This window comes from Kogia breviceps, chromosome 5 (genome assembly GCF_026419965.1).
Source record: "Kogia breviceps isolate mKogBre1 chromosome 5, mKogBre1 haplotype 1, whole genome shotgun sequence".
NCBI lineage: Eukaryota > Metazoa > Chordata > Mammalia > Artiodactyla > Physeteridae > Kogia > Kogia breviceps.
In genome coordinates this window covers 131,102,509-131,118,067 of record NC_081314.1, presented here as the reverse complement: position 1 = coordinate 131,118,067, position 15,559 = coordinate 131,102,509, and the positions used below count along the sequence as shown (strand labels likewise).

General features: G+C 36.5%; 2 protein-coding genes across 14 annotated transcripts in view; both read right to left on the bottom strand.

Moving 5' to 3' along the window:
* Positions 1-15,559, bottom strand: part of JAM2 (junctional adhesion molecule 2) — a 283,683-nt gene that overhangs the window by 179,568 nt on the left and 88,556 nt on the right. The gene's annotated exons all lie outside the window — the stretch shown is intronic.
* GABPA (GA binding protein transcription factor subunit alpha) overlaps positions 1-15,559 on the bottom strand; it is a 37,683-nt gene that overhangs the window by 16,292 nt on the left and 5,832 nt on the right. For all 12 annotated transcript variants that reach the window (XM_059065313.2, XM_067034962.1, XM_067034965.1 and 9 more), the window contains 4 exons: positions 13,698-13,799; positions 9,796-9,940; positions 6,583-6,667; positions 4,250-4,495 (listed from right to left, as the gene is read on the bottom strand). In XM_059065313.2, the coding sequence (XP_058921296.1) occupies positions 4,250-4,495; positions 6,583-6,667; positions 9,796-9,940; positions 13,698-13,774 (553 nt within the window). In that variant the 5' untranslated portion in view covers positions 13,775-13,799. The remainder of the gene's footprint in view (positions 1-4,249; positions 4,496-6,582; positions 6,668-9,795; positions 9,941-13,697; positions 13,800-15,559) is intronic.

The window sequence follows — 15,559 nt, the reverse complement described above, 5'->3', positions numbered from 1 at the left end:
ATAAATACTAGCTGAATTAATTTTGGTATAGGTATTTCTGCACGGAGAAGGTAATCTATTCAAATGGTATTGATTATATGTCCCCAAGATGCATGCTATTCAATTCGAAAATAAGTGAGGAAAAATAACACTTAGGTACTTATCAAGAGCCAATTTACAGTAAAAATGAATCAAACATAATACAGGATTGAAAGCCACAGAATTGATTTTTTATTTGATTTTTTTCACAAAGAAGTTAAGGAAGGAAGATTCTAAGATGGCAGCAAAGTTTAAAAATTTCTCTGAATGCACACATAAAACAAAACAAAACCCACCACTAAAAGCAACTAGAGAGCAAAACCAAAAATCCATGGACATTTACAATTAAACCAGGTGACATGATATCCCCATGGAACCCAAAATACATGCAGGTGAAGACAAAGCAGTAACAGTCACAAGACCTGTATGGTATCAGCATTTGTGCGGAAGAAAGCAGAGGGAAGCAAAGGAACATCTCACTCTCCATCCTGAGCATGCAAAAAACTGAACACAGCCAGGAAGTATTCTTTGAAAGCACAGTTTTGCCCAACCCAATAGCAGAGGAATACAAAGGTCCATGGTCAACTTTAAAGGGGATGGAGCAGTGAAGCACCTGTGAAATTTTCAAACTAGGCCAAGGATCACTTCCAGAAGAGAAGACCACAATAAGGAGAAACTGGTGGGAGTGGAACTGAAATTGAGTAGCATCGAAACAGAAGGAAAGGGAAAGGTAAACAGGAGGTCCAGATAAAAGTGAAGTCAAGGAACAGACAGGAACTGAGAAAAGAAGAGGCTCTATTTTTTAATACTACTCAAAAACAACAAACAGAAGGAGTTCTGGAATTAGAAAAGCTATCCTGAATCACACTTCATGTAAGCACATTTTATGTAAACATGAACAAAAAAGTATCAAGATCAAAATGTTAGGGGAAAATAGTTAGTCCACCTTGTTTTCTTAAATAATATCAGGTCTTCTAGTTTAACATAACTAATTGCCATGCATGTTCTCCCTGCCTCTTTTCTCTAAGTCCTTAGTAAAATGACAGCAAAGAAACTTCTGAAAGATGTAAACTCACAGGAACATGAGTGGGAAATGACAGAAATGGAAGCATCTCCCCACCAAGCAGGCACCAGGAACACTTTTGACCGGTCTACAAACCGAAGAGTGAGACCGTCTCCACCCACTCCACTTCCGTTTCCACTTCCAGAATGCAACATTCACACACACACATGAACCCTAAATCCTCACCCCAACCTTCTACTCCTGACAGGTGTTTGGCCAATTTTCCAGAGAAGTTGGGAGACCCAGAAAAGAGATCTATACATGCTGACACTTGAAAATCTTTTAACAAAATGACCAACACCCCATTTTACCAGCATAGTCAACAAACCCCTTCTAGACTTCAAACTAATTAGCTTTAAAGTTATTCACTCTTAAACATGACCAGACAGTCAAAAATAATCAGATATTTGAGAGACTAAAAGGAAACCACTAGACGACCAAAAATAAACAGAAAAACAGAACCCAGAGGAAGCAGAAATAATGCAATAACAAACTGCAAACAAACAAAGAATAATAATAAACCCCCACTTCACTGTAATCAACATAGAGAGGACAGAAAACATGATATCTATAAGATCAGAATGTTATGGAAAGGGAACAACCAAAATAAATAGCCCTTGTAAATTGAAAATAAAAATCAGGTTGCAATATAAAGACAAGAAAGGGACTTCCTTGGTGGCACAGTGGTTTAAGAATCCTCCTGCCAATGCAGGGGACACGGGTCCGAGCCCTGGTCCGGGAAGATCCCACATGCCACGGAGCAACTAAGCCCATGCGCCACAATTACTGAGCCCGTGAGCCGCAACTAATTGAAGCCCACGTGCCTAGAGCCTGTGCTCCGCCAACAAGAGAAGCAACTGCAAAGAGAAGCCCGCGCACCACAATGAAGAGTGGCCCCCACTCGCCGCAACTAGAGAAAAGCCCACGCTCAGCAATGAAGACCCAACACAGCCATAAATAAATAAATAAATAAATAATATATAATTTTTTTTAAAAAGACACGAAAATTTGGCAGAAAGTAGTACAAATAGATATGAAGATGTAAAACAAGGAAGAAAAAAGATGTAGAGGATCAACCCAGGAGATTCAATAGGAGTTCTAGGAAAAGAACAGAGAAACACAGAAGGTTATTATCAAAATAATAATGAAGGAAAACTCCCCAGTACTGAAGGCTGAAATTGTCTAGATCAGCACTGTCCAACATAACGCAGGCCACTATGTAACTTTAAAATTTTCTAATGGCTACATTAAAAAGGTAAAGAAACAGATGAAATTCGTTTTGATAATAATTTCACTTAATACATCCAAATGCTTTCATTTCAACATGTAATCTAGGTAAAAAAATTGTAAGATTTTACATTCTTTTCCTTTTGTACTGGGTGTTTTACTCTTACAGCATATCTCAATTCAGACCAGGCATACTTCAACTGCTCACATGGGCCTGGTGACTAGGGCACCGGGCAGCACAGGGCCAGACTGAGATGCTACACAAAAAACCTGAAATTGACAGCAAATGAAAAGATCCACACTGCCACTAGACTTGGTCTTAACAGCTTTCTTATTCTTTGAGGAATGGCTTAGGTCTCATCCTTCAAACTGGACACTTTTATCTTGTTATGCTCCAGTGAATAACTCCTATCCTTGCTTCTTTAATCTTTCCTTCTCCCACTAGTTCCACACCATTTATCTACAAATACACTCAGGTCACCACCAACTCTTGAACCTTCAATATTATTTATTTATTCCCCCAGCATTCTTCCCACCTGCCCCCCTCAATTAATACTCAATTTTTCTCCATTTCTACAATGTTTATTTAGTTCTTATAATTCAGCTTTGTCGCTCCAACTCAGCAGCTGCTTTTATCTAAATCTACCAACGAGCCTCTAATGACCAAATGTAATAGATATTACTCAGTCAGCATTCTTTGACTTTCTCAGCAGCGTTGAGACTTGTGACTATCTAAAACTCTTTCCCAATTTCATCAGCACTATATACAGTTCTTATTTTCCTTCTATCTGTTAAGCTTTCCATGTCTCCCTGCCTTCCTGTTCCTCAATCCTAAATGTTGACAAGGTCCAGCATTATATTCTCTTCCATTTTATCTCTCTCTGTCAGAGACTGCATCTACTTGTATGACAAGTAGACTCAATTTGACTGAGTCCCAGATAACATCTTTATCTCCAGTCCAAATTTTGTGTACCTGAAACTACTTTCTGGTGACCTCCAGTTGAATTTGTACTATTACTTGAAAATCAAGTACAATCAACACTTTCCCTTGAAAAATCTTTCAAATACCAGACTTTCCTACCTTCCTCACTAAGGTTTAGAAGGCATGGACTATCTTTCCTGTGCACTACTGAAAGCCCAGAATTTAACATGGTGCCTGGCTCAGGAAATATGTAGTGAAGATGTAACCAATTCTTATATTATTATTGTCTAGTCACCCAAGCTTGAGAAGTTAGATCAATACTTGAATCTCCCCTCTGTACCCTCACACAATCCATCAATCAGTTGCTCAGTCCCATCACTATTTTTGATTCATCTCCTCCTTTCTCCTCCCATAGAAATCACCTGGTCTAGGCTAACCTAAATATTATCACCTAGTCACATCCAAACTACCTGCTCCAACTTATGCCACATACCACTACCACATTCATTTTCAACGGTCACTTCCATCAATCAAAAACAGTTCTGCAATGCTACAGAGCATCTCCTTACCCAGTGCATCTTCTCACTACTCACACATACTCCCACTGCTCAGCTTTGCACAAACATTTCCTGTCGGCAATGTCTAGCAGTTTCCTTGTCTATAATAAACTCTTTCCCAATTTTCCCCCAGACCACCTTTTGAGATTCTAACAGTATGTTTCTTTATACCAGTTATTGACAGCTTAAAAACATGTTACCTTTATAGCAATTATCTTTTTTCATTTATCTTCTCTCTCTTCAACTACACTGTGAATGCCCTAAGGGCAGCTTTTTTTCTCTGTATCTTTGTATGCCCAGCACCATCGTATGTTACAATCCAAAAAAACCAAAAACAAAGAAAATCAATATATTTCCTAAAAATTCTACATTTAAGATAGATAATTTACCCACCCTACTGTCTTCCATGTCAAGCTTAATTCTTATTATTCTACCTAACATAATTACTACATATTTTATTACCATAGGGTATCCCAAGACGTTCTTGCTCTTTCCTATAACCTTCCAGAGCAGCAGCCCATCTCGTCACTTGTTCTGAGGTTTCATCTGAAATGGTTGTAATGTGTTTTGTGCCATCGAGAGTTATCACTTGAGCTTCTTCAACAAGATGTGCTTCTGCTTCAGCATGGTGGGCATCTGGATCAATAACTACTTCAACTGTTTCCGCAGGTTTAACAATTTCCAGGATGTTTAGCTTTGGTTCAATTCCTTACCAGTGATTAAAAAGAAAAAAAGTACATCTAAGTGAAAACAAAAAGTCTCTAACAAATTAAAATTTACTTTAGTTTATATGTTCTCAAATGGTAGAGCAAGGCTCCATTGTAAATATTTTTAGCATTATTTCTAGAGAACTTAAACAGATTTCTATTAAATGATAAAAAACAACAACAATTCAACAGAACTTTGATAGATTAGATAACACTATTGTGCCAATATTAATTTCTTCATTTGATAACTGAACTGTGGTCATGCAAAAGAATTTCTTGTTTTTGGAAAATACACTAATGTATTTAGAGATAGAAAGGAATAATGTCTACATCTCATTCTTAACCAGGTCAAAAAAATAACGTGGGGATGAGGGAGAGAGAGAGTAAAGCAAACATAATAAAAGTTAACATTTGGGGAATCTGGGTGAAGGATATCCATGAATTCTTCTACTACACTTGCAACTCTTCTGTAAGTCTAAAATAATTGAAGAATACCACCACCACCGTGCATATATACACACATGCATGCACGCAAGAACACACACACCCCACCTACAAACATGAGGAAAAAAAGTACCACTATGGAATAGAAAATTAAAACTACACTATGGAGAGTATAAATGAGTAGCTACTTATCCTCAGAAGCTGAAAAAATTAAAATTATTTACTGACTCCTTTCTTTTTAGAAGACAAAGTACATGTACTAAAAATGAACAGACACTAAGTTTTTTACATTAAATTCACATCATTAAATTCTGATTTTCATTTTCAACTGAATGAAGAAAAACCCAAATACTTAAGATATTCAAAACAGAATAAACTAGCCCTTTATGAAATAATCTCAGATATTTATGTTAAAATAACAGCTCTAAAAAACTATCATACTACTTAACAGCTACTGTTTGCTCACTGATTCAGTTACAATCTATATCAAAAATTTAATCAAAGTGTATTTGAAAGAAAAAACAAAACTCAATTTCAATATTCTGAAGTTCAATCAGGAAAATCATTATTACAAGAAAATATACAGCTATCACTCAGGTGGTATAAATAGAAGTCATTTCTTTCAAATATACATGAGGAAAAAAATTATAATTTTTGAATAAGATTTTTCCTAAAAATTATCCCCTAATCCTCCATTCAAATTGCATCAAGTCAGCTCTTCTTAAACACACCTGTACTGAGAGGTCACTAAACTTTTAAAGATAAAAAACAAAGACTGATTTTCTTTCCTACTCCCAACAATTGTAAATCCTGGGGAAATTAAGGATCGTAAGTAGGTAATTACCATTTTCATAATGTGAAGAAAACTTTGGTTTGTGAAACATAATTGTAAGCAATACAATATGTTCAGAGATGAAAATTAGTCTAAAACTCTGGTTAGAAATCCCAAAAAGCCACATTTAAAAAAACTAAAATTCAACCCACCAAAAATGGTTTCCTAGTTTTCTAACTTGTGTATTTACACAGATTAGTAAAATACTGTGATGGATATGGCTGACTGGGTCACATCACCTCCTTTGCAAATTTCTCTCTCTGTGCTTAACTGTAGAGACTATACATGTCCTTGCAGCTAGGGTTGTAGATGTGATTTAGGTTCTAGAATCACTGCCATGAGCGTTCTACCTGGAGATGAGTTAAGAGGGGACGAGCAAGCACACGGCATCCATTTTTTGGCTAATGTGAATCACTGAAAAGGCAGCATGGTTCCAAGTCGACAGCTATAGTTGTGGCTTTCAGATTTGGCATTTTCCAGATCCCGGCAGAACAGCAGCTTCCTTGGCAGTCCAGTTCTACAGCGTGGCTGAGGCATTCTTAGAAAGCCAACTAGAACCTCTTCTTTCAGCCCTCCCTGTGATCCTGTTATTTACTACCCTGTAATATACCCTTTCTTGATTAAAGTAGGTAGAATGTGTTATACTATCTGCTTCATCCTGACAGATAAAACAATTAAATCAAAAGCATGAATATTTGGCTATAACATCACATTAACTAATCTAGACAACCATCTAAAACTTATAAAATTGAGTTCCCATATTAGAAAAACATGAGCTAAACTTTTAAATAACAACATTAAAAGGAACTTACCTTGGTAAGAAATTACCTGTACACTAAGCTGTACAGTTCCGTCTGTCTTTACTCCTTGGTCAAATAAACTTCGTTCTGGATCCAGCTAAACATGGATGAAATGATTAAGATTATTTTAGCTCAGTCATCTTGTTTAATATAAATGGATGTGCCAAACAGGACTTAATTACTGAGGCATACTAATTAAGTTATAAGGACACGTTTAATTATTCAAGTTGTCCTATCATTTAATTATTTGCCAAAACTGAAAATAACTTATCCACTGTGGTAGCAATTAAGGACAACACAAACGACAGGATTTATTGTAAGTGGTGGATTTCTCTAGCTCTGGAGTCTAGTTTAGAATTTTAAATAATGCCAAAAGGCAACTATTTTTTTCTGTAAAAGTATTTAAAGTAGAAGATAATGCTATTTATCTGCCATGAATAAGCAAGGGTGTTTTATCAGTGGGGACAATTTATATAAATTTATTTACATAATTCTTGCCACATCTCCCTTGTAACCAATGATACACATTTAAGATCAGGGTTAACTCTAAATTTCTGATCATAAAGTTAATGAATTTAAAGGACTTATAACCTTACTACTTGACCTAGCTATGAATATCTTTAATCATAATTCTGTATCCTTTCAGTATCAGTGCTTTTGAATACATTTCACACAAATGGCAAAAAGTAATTCTGACTTCTAGACATTTTGTCACTCATTTAAAAACAGGCTTCTGTTGTAATTATTCTGAATAATCTGTATCTCTGTGTGTCTGCATATCATACAGCTGGAGGTACAAAGCTCCTCCCACTCTAATTCCCAAGAATTCAGCCAATACTGTAGTCATGGTACAAACATATTTTCTAATATTAAAAACATCATACACATAAAGCCTAAAATCTTAAGTGACTATGCATCTAACTTAAACAGACACAAGACAAACTTTGTAACCCTACATTTGGACAGGTCAAACGTGGCAGCTTCACTCCTTAATACAATAGTCTCTGCCTGACATTTCGTTAAAAATTCTCCACATAGCAAGATTTCTCCCCTCTCCAGTAGACATTGGTATATTATCTACTAGAAGCTAAAGCCTGTGTATCTCTGAAGAAGGCTCTCAGGTACTGGACACTCTAGCTAGGTCAGTTAAGAGCTGGCACAAGGTCAAAACTCAAGCATGATATTTGATCTCAGGTCATACTCCTTAGAGAAGTGCAACTCAACTGTCGTTCATCAGCTCTGAAGTCAGCACTCATCTGAAAATACAAAAGCATTACCACAAGCAGCAAGCATTCTGACTCCAACTGTATATTTGCATTAATTGACATGGAGAACAGAAGTTACTATCCTCAGATCCTTTTTGAGGAGGAGAAGGGGGAGGGGGACAGGAAGAAATGCAAAATGTCCTAGAGCGAGGCCAGCTCTGAATTCTATGATACTACAAATTATGCATATTTCCATTTATTCTACCAATATATATTGAGATCCTATGATAGGTTGGGTACTTTGCAGGTGTTACTTTAGTTTTGGTTAGGTCAGGTATTATAAGAGCAGCAACAAATATCAGAGCTAAAAAACAAGTTATTGAGTCCAGATTCCCCTTAATTTTACATATGAGAAAAAAACAGGTCAAGTCCCGTGACAATGAATTATTCAATAAAAACTTTATTAAAAAGTCAGCCTCAAACAAGTGAAGAGTTTTAGAGTCACCCAGGCTTGGGTTCACATTCCAATGCATCCCTTTGTAGCTATGCATTGGGCAAACTATTTACTTTCTTTAAATCTCAGTTGCTATATCTGCAGAATATGATTAAGAATATCCTGACTTCAAACAATGATGTGAAGAATAAATGAGATAACTCAGAAATGTTTTGCAAATGTTTTTTCATTCAATCTAAACTGCCCATATAGCTCTAGTTCACCATTTTTTAATGGCTGCCTTGAATTCCAATCTATAGAATTTATCTAATTCTCTATTTTTGGATCATTTGAGATATTTTCAGTTTCTGCCCAATCATGCAATATACACCTTTGCTCACCGAGGTGAGCATTTCTTGAAGAACAATTCCTTGAGGAGAAACTGCTAGATATTTCATATTCAACATTAACAGACACTAAATGCCAAGTTACCTTCCAAAAAGATTATGTTCATTTACCCTCTCACTGTTGAGAGAAGTGAAACCTTAAATCCTAAAATTATAATAATATTAGAGCCACCTATATTCCCTTTAGAACAACAACTTCCCTCCTCCCCCAACGTTTATTACACTTGCTGAAAAAAAAGTATGGTTAAAAGGGCAACTAAAATTCACAAATTTCATTAAAATTTCAACTTATTCTACATCAAAATCTGATCTAAAAATAGACATATGATGATTTGAATTTTTAAAAATCTAAGGCAAAAATTCTATAATATATGGAATAGCTATATTATAAAGCAGGGAGGGGGAGGAGTAAAGAAGAAAACAAACCAAACAATCCAAAAGATGACATAATATACATTAGTATAAAAGAGTCTTAAAAAACAGAATAAACTTCTAGTACTTATTCATATGTTCAAGGAAGGTCTGGAGAAACTATTTGAGCAATCCTATCTAGGCAACTACCTTTGATACATATTGTAAAAATACTCCTTTTCTTGAAAGAATACCATAAAACACGACTAAAAATATGTTGCAAACACAATGTGTTATTATAATACTACCACAGGTAAAATCCTACTACAGTAATTTCCAAGAAATATACATATATATTGGTAATTAAATCCTTATCCAAAATTTACTGCTGGAGCAAATAAAGATGGAAGGGAATGAAAAATCATTTGGTCAAATTATCTCTAAAAGATGAGGAAACTGATGCACAAAGAAGTTAAAAGTTAGTTAGAAACAGGGTGTGAGGACACACTTCTTCAGCTTCCAAGGTCAATGTGTTTCTCACTACTCTATGTTTTAAGCTCTGATTAAAATGTATTTAAACTTCTCATTTTATATTTGTCAAAGTTAAAAAAAGAATGCTTGATTTATTACTGTCTTTTAAAAATAATTTTAAGTGGAGGAAATTTTTCTGAAAGAATTCTTTTTACTTCTAAATGCTTACATTTTATAATAATATAGGTCAAATGGAGAAAAAGGCTATAGCTAGAGAGAAAAGGCCAACAACAACAAAACATTTCTAACGCAGACATAAATGCTGAAATACAAATTTCAAAAAAGAAAAAAATAATACCTGGATATCTTGCAGGCAAATTTCATGAGCATCCAAAGAACACTGCAGTCTTGGTTCTAGTAGTTTCTTTAAATTGCCTATTGGCTCATTGATGTCTATGGCCTGGCTTACACATTCAGCTGGAGTGTAGGTTTGTTCAACAATGCTAAAGAATATAATGTTAAAGGATCCAGTGTTAAAGAATATAATGGTTAACAATTACATTCTTACCCTGGATATTAATACAATGATATGGTGAAAACAAAATTCAACACCAAAACACATTTCTGGCCTTTGAAACTCCTTTCTGCACAGACACCTTTCACAGTGGTAGGCTCATCACCAGCTAGTGTTGCCAAGCTTAATACTGAATCACATCGCACAGAGACATGCTAGCTTGAAATTTAAGGCACCTTTGCAAATACACCTCATTATATACATACATATGTATGCATGTGTGTATACACATACAAATATTGCACATACAATATTTAAGGGGAAACATTTGCATTTATATTTCCAAGTTATTTTGAAGAATTTTAGGCTCAGAAAGGAACATAAAAAGCCTTTTCAAAACTTGTATGCCATCTCTACTAGTCAATTTCTCTTCCTAAGATAAATTCAATAATGTAAATTATAAGACATGAAAATGTTACCAAAATATTTTCCATTTAATCTAATCTGAAAACTATTAGTTATAATCAGTCTAGATCCACCTTAAAAATTATAATATTCCTTTAAAACTCTCTAAGGGCTCTTTTACATTATTATTTCTTACTTTGAATTCTACAAAGTTCCTTGAGGGTAAAATCTCTGGTAAGTAATTCTATGTATCTTTTGTGAATCCTTATTTGAGGCCAAACAGAAAATAGGCACCAATTAGTATTTGCTGAATTGATAAACCTAGAATTCAATCAAGTTTCACGACATGTTTAATTTATATATGGTTTAAATATCATTTGCAGTTGTCAAAAACAGTATGTATTTAAAAATTTGTCAAGTTCCATTTTCACATAAATTCCAAGTATAATGCAATATACACGATATTCACTGAATGTATTCAGCCTAAATTCCTAAAACTTTTAAAATTCATAAAAGAGAACAGTCATGACTGAAAAAAACAAGATTATTTTAAAATAATAGTAAACATATTCTTATTATTACTATTTGTTAAGGTAAAATAATTGGGTCTTTTGGCTAAGTGAGTATTTTTACTAATTCTTCAGCTATAGCAGAGTGGGCTATATTTTTCTTTTTTTCGTAACAATAATCTTTAAAAGAGTCAAATGTTACTTTAACACAGATTTTTAAAGACCTATTTTACATGAGCTCAACATTTAAAACATTTTTTAATATTCTGTTGCCACCATTTAAACCTTGGGAGATCCATGTAAACAATCTGATTACCAATTTCCCTTGATAAAGTGTGGATGATCTCACATCACTGGACCTAAATTTCTGCATAGCAATCTGCTACAACTAGACAGCTAGTAGCTATAACTGCTCCCTTTACATAGCTACTCCCCAGGTCAACAGTAACTATCAACCACAGTCTTACATGAGACATCAGCAAAGGTTTTCTCTAAGGGGTCAAACAGTAAAAACTTCAGACTTTGTGGACCATTTGTATGTATGTATATATAAAAATAAATACATGCATGTCAATCTCCAAGACAGCCCAAATGATTCTTACCTCCTAATATTCACACCTTTTTATAGTTCCCTTCCAAATTGTACCAAGGTTGGACTGTGTGACCAAAGGACTAAGGACTAAGAGTGATATATGTACTGCTTCTTAGATTCGGTTATTTAAAAATAAGACACTGTGGGGCTTCCCTGGTGGCGCAGTGGTCAAGAGTCCGCCTGCTGATGCAGGGAACACGGGTTTGTGCCCTGGTCCGGGAGGATGTCACATGCTGCAGAGTGGCTGGGCCTGTGAGCCATGGCTGCTGAGCCTGTGCGTCCAGAACCTGTGCTCCGCAACGGGAGAGGCCACAGCAGTGAGAGGCCCGCATACAGCAAAAAAAAAAAAAAAAAAGACACTGTGGCAAAGGCTCTCTCTCAGACCATCTGCTTTAGGGAAAGCCAGCCACCATGTCACGAGCAGCTCTACACGGAAAGAAGCCCATGTGGTGAGGAAGCGAATGGTCCTGTCACCAGTCTTATGAGTGATCTCAGAAACAGATACTCCAGCCTCAGTCAGCTCTTCAGATGACTGTAGCCCAGACGAACAGCTTCACTGCAGGCTCACAAAGTACCTTGAGCCAGAGCCATCCAGCTAAACTGTCCCCAGGTTCTGGACTCTGAGGAACTCTGTGTGATAATAACAGTTGTGTGCTTTAAGCTGCAAAGTTCTGGGTTAATGTGCTACATAAATAAATAAGTAAATGTATGTATGTACGTATACACACACAACCTAAACATTCATATGTGCATATGTATGAAAATTAAGAAAAGCATGCAGCCTATTGTTTCTTCTGTTGAAGAAAACAGCATAATCAAACATGTTGAAAAGCCCCATTAAAAATTTATGGTTTCCCAGGCAGTCATGTCAAGGTATTTTAGACCTTTTCTATCAGGAAAATGTTTCTGTGCCAGGGCATGTGGGAGAGGACAGGACGGAGGACACTAAACTGGGGGTTGTCTTTTGAGCTAGAGCCAAACGTCTCCTCTGAGCAGAAGAGGTGGCATAAGTAACCGTGGCCTCAGGGCAGAAAGAATGGGGGAGTTGCTAGTTAAGTGGCATGAAATCTCAATTATGCAAGACGAATAAGTTGTAGAGATCCATTGCACAACATTGTGCCTACAGTTGACAATACTGTATTGTACACTTATATCAAGGGTAGATCTTGTGTTAAATATTCTTACCACAATAAAGTACAATTTAAAAAAATTTAAGGTCTTTAACCTCAGCTGCACTCTCAACACTCAGCATCCTACTCAACTTTAGTGAACTTCTCCATTCCCATCACAGTTGTTCCAAACCTTCGTTACTCTATGTAAGTTTTCTACTACCCTTTAGGTCCTTTTACTTTCGGCATATTATCTCCTGCTTTACAGAGTAAAGTAGGACTATCAGCCATTACCCTCCTCAACCTTCTTGACTCCCAAATCCCTATTTTTACCCATATTCTGTCCTTGGATTCTGAACTCATTACCACTGCCCTCCTTCGTTAATGGAGTAAGTAATATTCTATCACTATTCCAAAAACTAACACCTTTCACTTCTCTGTATGCTTAGTACTGTGATGGCTCATACAGATGTATGTTTCCTCAAATACCAGGTAGTCTCTACAAGGGCAAGTTACAGTCTCATTTATTCATGTACTCCAGACAGCTGTTATTTGTTGAATTAGTTCAGGCTGTGGATTAAACTCTTACTGAAATAAAAGTAATCAGCACTGACAAAAGGAAAAAGAATCAAATAGTGCCTGAGGGGGAAAAACCATCACAATCAATTGCTTGATCATTATCAACTATGCTTATTACTATCTTTAGTTTAAAACTATCTTTTCCTCCCAGCTACAAAACCAACAAACCCAGTAGGTCTGAGGAAAAAGGCAATACATTATCCCCCAAAATGCTGAGGTCAGTTGAAAAAAAAAAAAAAGGCCCCCAAAAGAACTTGGCTTGATTCTTAATTTTTTTTTTTTTTTTTTTTTTGGTGGTACGCGGACCTCTCACTGTTGTGGCCTCTCCCGTTGCGGAGCACAGGCTCTGGACGCGCAGGCCCAGCGGCCATGGCTCACGGGCCCCAGCCGCTCCACGGCGTGTGGAATCTTCCTGGACCAGGGCACGAACCCATGTCCCCTGCATCGGCAGGCGGACTCTCAACCACTGCACCACCAGGGAAGCCCCCTGATTCTTAATTTTTATTAGGCATGTTGATAATATAAAAAGTGGTAAATTCAAAAAATACCAACCTTTCTTCTGTGCACTCTGGTTTCTCTGTTCCATCAATCTCAATTTCTATCAGCTCCTCTGCTTCTCTTTTCGTCATGATTAAAGTATTTCAAAAGCTGACCCTACAAAAGTTAAAATGTAAGACATTCTGAAATTATCTGCATAAGCAGACACGGTATACAAGAAGTAAAGACCCAATTCAAATAAAAGCGGAGGATAAGCAGAAGAGGAGGAAGTAATCTTCACATATAAAAGAAAATCCACAAGTAATATTTATAAACTAGTTTTTGTTTAAATGGTGTTTATTAGCCTGACATGACATCACTATCATTCCCTTGGATTTACTGGGACGTTTTCAGCCCAATCTCAGTCAATAAATTAATTCAGGTTACTTCAAAATTAAGGGAAGGCATGTCAACTATATTACAGCAATTCAGTCTTAATAACAGATTCAAACCTGCAGCTTAAAAATCAACATGGAAATTCCCTGGCGGCCCAGTGGTTTGGACTCTGCGCTTCCACTGCGGAGGGCACGGGTTCCATCCCTGGTCAGGGAGCTAAGATCCCTCATGCTGCATGGTGTGGCCAAACAAAAAACAACATGGAGATGAACAATTTACAGTCAATCGTTCAGCTAAAAGCTGTACCTTACTAGCAGTTTATTGCAAACCATTATACTGACAGAATAATATAAATTAAAAGTTAATCCCAGCTTTGTGTTACAAATTCCATTTCTTATAAATGCCAGTACAGTATTCTCAAACAGCAAAATAAAGTAACAAAATCATTATAGATATGTGCATTATTGCCCTGATTACACACTAGAATTTTTTTTTTTTTTTTTTTGTCTGCGTTGGGTCTTTGTTGCTGAGCGCCGGCTTTCTCTAGTTGCAGGGAGCGGGGGCCACTCTTCGTTGTGGTGTGCGGGCTTCTCACTGCGGTGGCTTCTCTTGTTGTGGAGCACGGGCTCTAGATGTGCAGGCTTCAGTAGTTGTGGCGCACGGGCTCAGTCGTTGTGGCTTGCAGGCTCTAGAGCACAGGCTCAGTAGTTGTGGCACACAGGCTTAGTTGCTCCGCAGCATGTGGGATCTTCCTGGACCAAGGATCGAGGATCGAACCTGTGTCCCCTGCACTGGCAGGCAGATTCTCAACCACTACGCCACCAGGGAAGTCCCGACACTAGAATTTTTTATGATTGTTCTTTAGATGTGGTTTTATATATTTTAAACAAACCATTACTTCAGTTTTTAATTCTCTCGTGTAAAATTATTACCTGCTACATTAAACTTCCATTGATTTTTGATACATTATGTGCCATTTTGTACCATTTGTACTCCTGATACTAAAATATTATAATTTTAAAAATGCTAAGTAATGCATAAAATAGCTGCATATATTGGTATTTCTTTATGGCCATTTCCAAGGTGTCAATGTTGTAAGTTTCAGGCTGTTAGGACCTCACAATTTGTCTCTGGACTCGATATATACTCTCAGTCCAGAATAGAGTTTTCTAAGTTTACTACTACATCTAAAAAAGTACTTCTAAGTGCCTTCGACTCTTTGACTTACAAGGAATGGTCCTCTAAATCTAGTATTTTAATGTTTACACAGGAGTCCATGCTCCCACTTTAAAGATGTGACAAAATGAATTCAAATATTCATTCCTATTAATAATAACCATTATTTACTGAGTATCAGGCACCACATTCAAATGCTTTACACAGAACAATCTTATTCTGAGTCCGCCCTCATAAGAAAACTATCCAGAGGTTAGTGAGGCTAAACTGCCTGTGACTCCATAATGTCATGCTTTAGGTCTATCAACTGAAGTACATGCTCTATACTGCACATATACACTAGAACAAGAGCCACCACCATCTCT